At 41.8% G+C, this 11,454-nt stretch overlaps 2 protein-coding genes across 2 annotated transcripts in view; one reads left to right on the forward strand and one right to left on the reverse strand.

Moving 5' to 3' along the window:
* THAP5 (THAP domain containing 5) overlaps positions 1-6,021 on the reverse strand; it is a 7,365-nt gene extending 1,344 nt beyond the window's left edge. Inside the window, exons 1-2 of the mRNA XM_006859285.1 lie at positions 5,942-6,021; positions 181-373 (exon numbers count right to left, since the gene is read on the reverse strand). Coding sequence (XP_006859347.1) covers positions 181-373; positions 5,942-6,021 — 273 coding nt within the window. The remainder of the gene's footprint in view (positions 1-180; positions 374-5,941) is intronic.
* Positions 6,022-7,433: 1,412 nt separating this feature from the next.
* On the forward strand, positions 7,434-8,867 carry DNAJB9 (DnaJ (Hsp40) homolog, subfamily B, member 9). Its single transcript, XM_006859286.1, has 2 exons — positions 7,434-7,650; positions 8,371-8,867. The coding sequence occupies exons 1-2, from the start codon at positions 7,434-7,436 to the stop codon at positions 8,820-8,822; spliced, it is 669 nt and encodes a 222-aa protein (XP_006859348.1). The 3' UTR covers positions 8,823-8,867.
* The last annotated feature ends 2,587 nt before the right edge of the window (positions 8,868-11,454 follow it).

The following is an 11,454-nucleotide window of genomic DNA, read 5'->3' on the forward strand; positions in this document are numbered from 1 at the left end:
TATTACTATTATTATTATTATTCTAGAAACATAAATTAGTTTATGTTTTCCCCAAATAACTTGTTTCTCCAACAGCTATCTTTCCCTCTTACCCCTTCCACCTGGCAGCCTGCCTGGCAATCTGCCACCCTGCTCAGCATTAATTGCTCCCCACCCCCACCCCCACTTTTCCCACGATACCTGATTGTCTTCAGGCACAGAAAATATTGTTGGAACTGCAGTTTGTTTCAAATATCGAATACCCCATCTGATGTCAAGTGAGTCAGGAGTAAAATGGTCACTACACAGGAACTGGTATTTACTGGGAACCCATGAATCTCGTTTCATATTCTTTAGCCATTTTTCAAGCCGTTCTTTGTCATGCAAAGGAAACCTGAAATAAAGAGAAAAAAGGGAAAGTTTTGCTATATTTTTACAGTCTGGCCAGAATCCAGACTTATGTATTGTGGTCACTTGTGCTAGTACTACAAAAGCAAGGCCACCCCGACTACTACAGCAGATAGTCTTCATGGTAACTATCTGCGCAGTCAGAGGACTAAGATCAAATACGTATTCCCACCCTCGGAAACCCTGTACAGGGTCGCTATGGGTCGGAACCGACTCGACGGCACTTAACAACAACAACAACAACTAAAGACAATACAGTATTATCTAGTATTTGTTGCAAAAGGAGTCTCAAGCTAAAGACCACTGTGAATTATAAACAAACCACTTGGTATGTGCTATTTGTATGAAATACATTTGAATAGTACTCTGTACTTAATACAAAGCTATTTTCTAGTTCTAGGGAGTCCTCTGCTATTCATATGGTTTTCATGACTAAATACTCAGAAGTAGTTCATTACTCCTTCTTCCTAGTCTGTTTTCGTCTGGAAGCTCATCTGAAACCTGTCCACCATGGGTGACCCTGCTGGTATTTAAAATACCAGTGGCATAGCTTTCAGAATCACAGCAAACTCACAAGCCGTCACAGTAGGACAAACTGACAGACGAGTGGTGGAGTGTTTCCTTCTGCTGTGCATAGGGTCGCTATGAGTTGGTACTGACTCGAGGGCACCTAACAACAACAACAAGGGAGTCCTAGTGTGGTGCTACAGGAAAATGTGCTGGATCGCAAGGTCAGTTTGAACCACAAGGTCGGTGATTCAAACCCACCATTCACTCCTTGGAAACCCTATGCAGGGTCGCTATGGGTCAGAACTGGCTCCACAGCACTTAACAACTAATGACAAATTCTATCCATATCTTCCATGGATTCCAGGTTTGATTTCATTTTGTTGCAGTTTTCCTGTTGTTGTTAAGTGCTGTTGAGTCAGTTCCAACTTATAGTAATCCTGTATAGGGTTTCCAAGGAGGGGCTGGTGAGTTTGCACCACTAGCTTTGTGATTCAAACTGACCCTGCAGTCTAGTACTTATCCTACAGCGCTACACTAGGACTCCCTAGAACTAGGAAATAGCTTTGTATTAAGTACAGAGTACTATTCAAATGTATTTCACACAAATAGCACATACCAAGTGGTTTGCCTATAATTCAAAGTGGTCTTGAGACTCCTTTTGAAACAAATACTTTATATTAGAAGAATTTCCAAAAAGTGTGAACATAAGAAATAGTAAACACCTTTCTATTTTATATACGGACAGCAATATTTGAAATGTTGTTGTTGTTGTTGTTAGGTGCTGGCTAGTTGGTTCCTTCTCATAGCTACACGATGCACAACAGAATGAAACCTGCCTGGTCCTGCGCTATCCTCACAATTGTTACACTATGCCCACTGTTGTTGCCACAGTGCCAATCCATCTCATTGGGGGTCTGCCTCTTTTTCGCTTACCCTCCACTTTTACAAGCATAACATCCTTCTCCAGGGACTAGTTCCTCCTGTTGTTGTTAAGTGCCGTCAAATTGATTCCGACACATAGCGACCTTGTATAGGGTTTCCAAGGAGTAGCTGGTGAGCTTGAATTGCCAACCTTGCAGTTCAAACGGCGGCAATCTGGCGCATTAACCCACAGAGCCACACCAGAATCCCTAGTATGTGCGAAATCTGAGAGATTTCCCATCCTGGCTGCATTTCTTCTAACACAGATCTGTTTGCTTTTCGGGCGGTCCATGGTGCTTTCAATATTCTTCTCTAACACTATAACTCAAATGCATCAAGCTATTTTTGGGTCTTCCTTATTCATTGTCTAACTTTTACTTGTATATGAGGCTATTGAAAATAACATGGTTTGGGTCAGAAGCACGTTAGTCCTCAAACTGGTATCTTTGCTCTTCAACACTTTAAAGAGGTCTTGTGCAGCAGATCTGAAATGTTTACTGGTGAATGTGCGCCATGGAGTCAGTTCTGACTCATAGACACCTTGGATAGGGTTTCTGAGGTTGTAAATCTTTACAGGAACAGAAAATCTCATCTTACTCTCAAGAAGTGTCTGGTAGATTACAGCCCAACTTGTAACCCACTATGCTACCAGGGTTCCCTTAGTGGCTCTGTGCTGGATGGCAAAGTCAGTACGAACAGCAAGATTGGCGGTTCAAGTTCAATGGCTGCTCCCTGCAAACTCTATACAAAGTCACTATGAGTTGGAACCGACTCGATGGCACTTAGCAACAACAATTTAAACAAATAGTTTTGCTGACAGTAAAATGAAATCTTACAGAACTACCAATATTCTATTGCCTTTATGGGATCAGCCTCAATTTAGTCCAGTATCTCTAGATCTCTATAATAAATTAGGAACTCCAAAGTTCTAAAAGAAATTCTGATACATGAAAAGTAAACATGTTTAAAGGGGACAGATTCATATTTTATAATATGAAACACAGCAAAGAGAATAGACAGAGACAGCTCTTTGTACACTGTATTCCTCTTAAGATGATCTGAATTCTGCTAGCCACAGTTAACGTCATACCTTTACCATTGTATCTAAAATGAGAATTTACTTTTTACACTGAAATGTTTCTTTGCAATTTCATTTATATGAGGTTTTGCAAATTACATCTGTTGTGCAAAGAAGAGCTTCAAAAACATGGAAAAATTCTATTATCTTTTAATTCCATTTTCCCATGAACGTTTTGAAGCCTTTTTGTATATACTATGTTATCAAACAATTTAAAAAACACATTTTATGAATATCCTTATAGGTAAATGGACTGTACTTACCTTCTCAATGTGTAAATTGCTAAGAAATCTACTGGAATATATTTCCGAAACAATTTAGTATCTTTATATTGTCTGATTTATTTCGTAATTTTGGTTTACTACCTTATTCCCAAAAACAGTATCACATAACAGCAAAAATTGGATATGCTATGTGAATATTTACTAGGTCCCCAAACTGATGAAGATTTATACTATAAACTGCTAGTGTGAGCATAAGTCAACTCAGTTTCAGTTCGGTGCTATAAGGAAAACAATTTTTTTTTTCAGTTTTGTTTTGCGTTACATATGTAAACAAAAACTTATCAAATTAAAAATCCTACTTTCACTAATTCATATTTTTAATGGGGGAATCTTTATAGTTGAATTCATCAGGTACTACATTATTTTTTTATATTTCTTCTTAAAAACAGTACTGTGAGAGGCCCACAAAAATTAAATATTTAGTCTAACCGGGCAGTATTTCCTTCTGTTGTGCACAGGGTCACTATGAGTTGGTACCAACTCGATGGCACCTTACAACTGTAGGAGTCCTGGTATGGCACTATGGGTTAATGAGCTAGACTGTAAGGTTGATTTGAACCATAAGGTTGGTAGTTCAAGCTTACCAGTAGCTCCTTGGGATCCCTATACAGGGTTGCTATGAGTCAGAGCCGACTCAATGGCATTTAATAACAGAGGATAAGCACTCGGCTGCAATGTTTGAAGGGCAAGGATGGTGTTTCAAATCCACTGGCTGCTACTTGGCAACCAGTTATTCCTTAGGGTTGCTATGAATCGGAACTGACTTATGGCACTCACAACAACCACCCAAATCCAAGGCCAAATAAATCATAAATCTGAGATCCAATATGGAATTAAGTTCAACACGCTCCTCCTTTACTATAAGCTTTCGCAGAGCAAAGCTATTAATATGGTGGTGGTGTGCTGTGGAGTCAGTTCCAACTCATAGTGACGCTGTATAGGGTTTCTGAGGCTGTAAATCTTGATAGGAGCACAAAGCCTCATCTTTCTTTCACAGAACAGCTGGTAGCTTCAAACATCTGACCCTTAAGTTAGCAGCCTGACTCTTAACCACAGGAAAATGTTGAAGGGTTTTACTTTGTTGAAGGATTTCAAGGGAGAGAATTCTGGAAATATAGCCATGCAATGTGAATGACTTATGGGTTCTTTTACTTTTGTCTAAAATAATGGAAAGTAGTTGAGTCATCAGTGTAGAGCTTCAGGTTAAAGTAAAACAGGCATCAAAATATAACTGTTGTGAAATCTAAAAAAGTAAAGGACCAAATACAGAAAACAAGGCAATGTAACACTAACTATTTGATGTTTATTTTTATACTTCTGTATCTATTGTTTTTAATGTGTGCCAGCTGCTGTTTTAACTTACACTCTGACAAGAAAACCCTACAGGGCAATTCTTCTTTGTCATATATAACTGCTGTATGTGGAAATGGAGCCCTGATGTGGAGCTGTAGGATAAGCACTGGGCTGTTAGCTGCAAGGTTAAGTGATTCAAACGCAGCAGCCACTTCTTGGAACCCCTACCCAGGGTTGCTAAGAGTTGGGCAACCCTTAGCACTCCACCGCAATTAACAACATGAGTCTGGAAAAGACCCAACACAACAGAGAAACAGTTTCTCCGCTTAATGGATGAGATAAAATAATGTGCCAAGGTCACTAAGGTAGAAGAAGTGAGTAGGGCCAGGATTGGAAACTATTAAGTCTGGCTTTATAATCTCTCTGGTCTTCTGAACGTAGGCACTTCTGTTGCTTCCCAGAAATATTTCCAGGCACTAGTAATTCATACAAGGAGCTCTGGTAGCGTAGTGGTTACGAATCGGGCTGCGAACCGTAAGGTCAGCTGTTCGAAACTACCAGCTGCTCCGCGGGAGAAAGATGAGGCTTTCTACTCCCGTAAAGATTTACACCCTCGGAAACCCTGTACAGGGTCGCTATGGGTCGGAACCGACTTGATGGCACTTAACAACAACAAAGTAATTCATACAGGCACTTGACTTTCTTGTTAAATGTTCAAGGTCAATTACCTAAGTTTTCGGAACACTCAAGTTTCTTTCGGAGAAAAATGTAATTATAGACTACCCACCTAAAAGCGCTGTGAAATTAAGTCCTGGTGACCTGTTTGCAAAAAAATCCTTCTTGAAAAACCTGTACCTGCACATATGGGGTCGCCGTATAAGTGCGAATCGACTCCACAGCACCCAACAACAAAATGCAGCCCAGTTCACAGCGGTTGTAATTCAACTGCGCTCCTTTCTGCCTTGCACTTTGTAGGTTTACTGTGACTTACATGCAGCTGAATTGGTACCACCCTATAGTGACACAGTACACGATTTCCCAGGCTGTAAATCTTTTGCAGAAAGTGTCATCTTTCTCCTGTGGTGCGGCAAGTGGTATCGAACCGCCGACCTTGAGGTTCGCAGTCAGTCCAGTGCTTATTGTGTGGAGCCACCGCGCTCCCTAATGTCACTTGGAGTGTGTATGTTAAGTACCACTGAGTCGGTCATAGCAGCTGTGTATCAGCTGCTGGGTTTGAACTGCCTACCTTGCTGTTAGCAGTCTAATGCTTATCCTATAGCTTTGTGGCGGCTTAAGGATCAATGAAACGACAGCAAGTGGGGTGGGGAAACGCTCGGGAAGGCCTTCTGGGGTAGCCTGAACTCCGTGTCCTGCGAGCTGAGCGGACAGAAGCCCAAGCCCCCGCTCGAAACGCCGAAAGACCGCGGCCCACAGCAGGACGGACGTTTCTGCTCCAGGGACAACTTACGGGTAAAAACTCAGCTTCCGGTCTTTATTGTTCCGTCCCCGCCGGTTCTTACAGCAAATCGCTGCGCAATAGCGAGGCATTACTCGGGTAACGTCCCGGGAGACCCAGGCCTGGCGAGGGGCTCAGTCCGACCCTCCTTGCTGAGGCAGGGCCGCAAGATCTAGGCCTCCTTGAGGCGTCACTGCGCCTGCGCTGAGACCAGCCACGGGGAACGCCTCCGCAACCACAGCGACTCTCTTCCGCAGCTGAGGGCCGCAGCACCGCCCATTCGGGGGTTGGGACCGGAAACGACGTAGGGGCTGAGCGGCAACAACAGTTTTCCACGTGCGCGTAGCGCCTCAGGGTCAGGTGGGAAGGAGGAGCCAATGGGGAAGCGTTTCGTGTAGAATTTCTTTTTAGCTGTCTGCATCAGCCGCGAACGCCCGCCAGTGGGGAGCGGGCTGGGAGGACGCGGCGGCGACTGGAGGAACGCCAGGTCGCTGTCTAAGCGGCAGTGGGACGCGCGCCGGCTGCCTGAGGCCGCAGAGGCCGGGGAGAGGCCAGGACCGAACAGCCGCGCGGAACCCACCGGCAGCCTCGCCAGCGCCCCGGCTCTGGAGCAGCTTCAGGCGAAGGGTGCGGGAGAGGGACGTGGCCGGGTGGCGGGAGGCGTTTGGGAGCGTCCCCCGGGCCCGGGCCGCCTTGGCTTTGGCGTCCGATTTATTCGCTGTAGGGTTTCGGGCTTCCCGGTGTTCTGGTCTAAGCGAGTAAGAGTACGGAGACGGCCGCACCCCGGAATAGTGCGTTTGGGGTGGGGGTGGGGTTGCCGCTCCCCGGGATGGAGCCGGGCTGCGCTTGAGCTCGGCCCAGCCTGTCGGTCGGGAGGGCCCTTGTTGGGGATGGGATGTCGGAAGAGGGTGCCCCTAGTTGAGAAGTGTCGGATTTGGTGAGCAGGGCCCGCGCTCTGCGGTGTCGTGGGGCCCCGAGACTCCGGGGAGCAGGCTGCACCTGCTCATTAGGCGCCGGCCAGGTTCCCCCAGCGCGGCGTCCTGTCGTCAGCCTCCGCGGTGTGTCATCAGCTCTTCTCGGGGCCCGCGGCCCGCTGGGCAAACTCACCCAACCCTGTCGCTGACGGTGCGGGCCGGCCTGGAGCCCTGAGCTCCTGTGCGTCCGTGAAGTTAGCTGCCCCAACCCCTGAGTTCAACCCAAGAACTTAACTCATCCCAACGAGAAACTCCCCGAAAACTCATTTTTCTGGCAGCCTTAGCCGAAATCTTGAATTCTCTTAACGATGGGAATTTTGGACAGAATTTACCGACCTTGCTGTTTTGTTAAGTGTCGTAGATTAAGAAAAAAGAATTCTTGCGCTCGCTCTATTTATTGCATAGGAGGCGATAAAACTAATAGGTAAATGGACTAACGTCAACAGATAGATGCACTATTTAAAGAAAAGTGTTAGGAGTAGTAGCTCCATGGATTAATTTTTATCCCCTTCTCTTTTAGGATATTAGAAATGGCTACTCCCCAGTCAGTTTTCATCTTTGCAATCTGCATCTTAATGATAACAGAATTAATTCTGGCCTCAAAAAGTTACTATGATGTCTTAGGTGTGCCAAAATCAGCATCGGAACGCCAAATAAAGAAGGCCTTTCACAAGTTGGCCATGAAGTACCACCCTGACAAAAACAAGAGCCCTGATGCTGAAGGGAAATTCAGAGAGATTGCAGAAGGTAAATAAAGGAATAATTATCTTTGAGGTCTCACAGGTATTGCCCAGGACAGGAGAATGATAGTTAAGAAGTGTATATGTATTTGAAGATTTTGTGGAGATTGGAGGAAGGTTGGGATCTACATTTAAATATAGTGAAAGTCTCTGAGACTGATTTCTTATAATACCTTGATTCTTGAATACATGAATGATAGTAGATACATTTAGTTGATATACTGATCTAAAACTGTATTACTTTGCTCTTTCATCATGTATAACTGCTCTTTCATCATGTATAAATTGCTTATTCTAGGTAAAATTTGGAGAACACGATTTATTTATGAACTAACTTAGAAAATGATGTTACTAAGTAGGAAGATTAAATAAAAATAGACTGAAATACCTTGGATTTTATATGTTCGAAGCCGCATTGTCTTTAAAGAAAGTGTATGGAATTTTGTCTTTTGTGAAACATCAGGCACCTCCTGAGTATTTAGGCAGTTAATGGTTGATGGAGGTAACTGAATAGGAAATTTGAATTAAACATTTACTTCAACTAGTAAGAGTGAAAACTCCTTGTATTCCTGTCAGTTGGTTATGTTTGATGATTTAATTTTTAGTATAGGTGATGGCTTTATACAAATAAAAGAATAAAGAATTTTGAAATTGTTGTGAACATGTTTATTTGTAGTAATGGTAATATTCATTTAACAAATATTTTTTAAAACTTTTACTCTTTCAGCATATGAAACTCTGTCAGATGCCAATAGGCGGAAGGAGTATGATACACTTGGACACAGTGTTTTTACTAATGATAAAGGACAGAGAGGTAATGGAAGCCCTTTTGAGCAGTCATTTAACTTCAATTTTGATGACTTATTTAAAGACTTTGGCTTTTTTGGTCAAAGCCAAAACACTCGGTCCAAGAAGCATTTTGAAAATCACTTCCATACACGCCAGGATGGTTCCAGTAGACAAAGGCATCATTTCCAGCAGTTTTCTTTTGGAGGTGGACTTTTTGATGACATGTTTGAAGATATGGAGAAGATGTTTTCTTTTAGTGGCTTTGACACTACCAATCAGCATACAGTACAGACTGAAAATCGATTCCATGGATCTAGCAAGCACTGCAGGACTGTCACTCAACGAAGAGGAAATATGGTTACTACCTACACTGACTGTTCAGGACAGTAGCATATTCTTTTCCTGATCTCATTAAACCAACTAGTTGACTTTTCCTCAGTATCTTTGATGCAAAACAATTTTCTGTGAACTATTTGCATGAGTTCACTTACTTTGAGCAATTAATACAGCTATTGAATATATTTAGATTGTTTCTGACATTCAACAACATTCAGCTAGAGAAAGAACTAATTGTTAATTTCCCTGGTTAGTAAAAGTTCTTTTAAAAGAAAAAGATAATTATAAATTTTCCTGGTCTGTTTTTATCTGCCCTCGGGCTCACTAATGCGGCCAGTTTTTTTACTAAGGAAAGATTGTGATTGCCTGATACATATTTAAAATTTAAACTTTGAGAGTTACTGTAAATTTCAGTTGTGTGAGCTTGAATGATTACTGCGGTAAAATCTTTACTAATTTAAATTGCATGCTCTGGAGCATCTCTGACTTGAGTTGCTAAATGTACTTGACATTGTATTATTGAGTCATTCAGCAAAGGAAACCAGTGTCTTAGTTAATTGCCACTGAATGATTTGGAAATCTGTTAACTTTCCAAAGAGATCATAAAAGAAATTTTCTTGCTTTTTTGTTTTCTAATTAAATTTATCTAAATTTAGAAAGGCTAAGATATGGTTTGACATTTACCACAGAATCATGTCTTTCTACAGTGGAAGTGGAGTAAAATGACGAATTGTATTGCTTGTAGTCACTTAGGTTGAAAGGGAGTTGAAAATGTATGAGAATACTGCCAAGAGATTGTTACATGTTTTGACTGCTAGCTAATGATTTTGTACTGTTGAAATCATAGCTAGTTCACACATCTTTCATGTTTCTTTCTTAGTGTGGACACTAGATTTTAATATGGATTTATGTGTTTTGTTTTGTGGTTCCTCTTCTTGCACTCACCTTTATCTAGAGATTGACTAATACCTCATTCTGTTTGTAAAAACAGCCAGTAATTTCTGTGCAACCTTATTATGTGCAATATTTTTAAATCCTAAAAAATGTGTGCTTTTGTTTTCAGATAGAATTGTTTCTTTAGTTCTGCACTTTTCCATGTTATACTCCATATGAGTATTAATCCTATGGATACATATTAAAACTAGTAAATGTCTCATGCAACGTCGTGTGTGAGTGAAAGAAATATAGTATTTACAACCTTATGTTCTTGGTTGTCATTTTATTGATATGTTAAAAGTTTATGGTTTTATGTTAAAAGTTTTTTACACAGTTCTGGAGGTATGGAGAGTATGTAAGTAATTGGGCTGTATATATTTATCATAGGCAGTGTTCCAGAATTACTTTTGACTAACCTGAAAATCCTGGTATGAGCTTGTGCCATTTGGAAGTTTGTTCTGCTTTATTATCATCTTTCTTCACACATTTTCTTAGTTTGTAGATAGTGTTAAACATGATTTTGGTGTATTTGCTTGCTAGAAATAAGTTTTCTGCCACCAGTTCTTTCCTATTTAGGCCTCGTTGTGAAAAAGCAAGAGATTTTCCATACAAGAAAACCTTATAGAGCAATTCTGCCAGTTGACATGAATTAGAATCAACTCAATGGCAACTAACAACAACATATTTGTAAATTGTCTTTCATTTGAAAATGGTTTAGAAACAAGAGTTATTCTATTTAGTTGGTTGTTGTTAGGTACCGTCCAGTCAGTACCAACTCATAGTAGCAACCTTATGCACAACAGAGCGAAACACTGCTTGGTGTTGTGCCAACCTCACAGTTGTTGCTACGCTTCAGTCCCTTGCTATTGCCACTGTGTCAATCCATCTCATTGGGAGTCTTCCTCTTTTTCGCTGACCATCCACTTTGCTGCCAAGTATGATGTCCTTCTCCAGAGACTTGTCTCTCCTGATAATGTCTGACGTATGAGAGAAGTCTGCCCTTCCTGGCTTTCAAGGAGTATCAGGCTTTATGTCTTCCAGCACAGGTTTGTTTGGTTTTTTGGCAGTCCATGACCCATCATCTCTCATACTTCAGACATATTATCAGGAGAAGGAAATCATGCTAAATAAAATGGAGGGTGGACAGCTGGTAGTTTCGAACTGCTGACCTTAAGGTTTGCAGCCCGATTTGTAACCACTACACTACCAGAGCTTCATATATATATGTGTGTGTATGTACATATATATACACACACACACACAAAATGGGTTAATGTAAATAAGGAAGACTGTAGAAGAATTGATGCTTTTGAGTTACAGTGTTGTGTTATGTGTTGGAGGAGAATATTGAAAGTGCCATTGGCTGCCCATAGAACCAACAGATATGTGCTGGAAGAAGTGCACCCAGAGTGGTCCTTGGAGGCCAAGATGGCCAAACTTTATCTCACAGTTTGGACATATTGTCAGGATGGACCAGTTGCTGGAGAAGGCTATCATGTTTGGTAAAGTGGAGGGTCAGAGAAAAAGAGGAAGACCCCCAGCGAGATGAATTGGCAAAGTGGCAGCATCACTGGGCTCAAGCGGGCAACAATTGTGAGGTTGGCCCAGGACTAGCAGTGTTTGATTCTGTTGTTCATAGGTTACTATAAGTCGGTACTGACTAGAAGACAACAACAGCAACGACAACAATATTCCACTGCTATTCATGAGACTTTTGAGTCTTCTTCCTAAATTTTCTTAATCTTAGTCT

The sequence above is a fragment of the Chrysochloris asiatica genome, unplaced genomic scaffold (assembly GCF_000296735.1).
Source record: "Chrysochloris asiatica unplaced genomic scaffold, ChrAsi1.0 scaffold00032, whole genome shotgun sequence".
Classification (NCBI taxonomy): Eukaryota; Metazoa; Chordata; class Mammalia; order Afrosoricida; family Chrysochloridae; genus Chrysochloris; species Chrysochloris asiatica.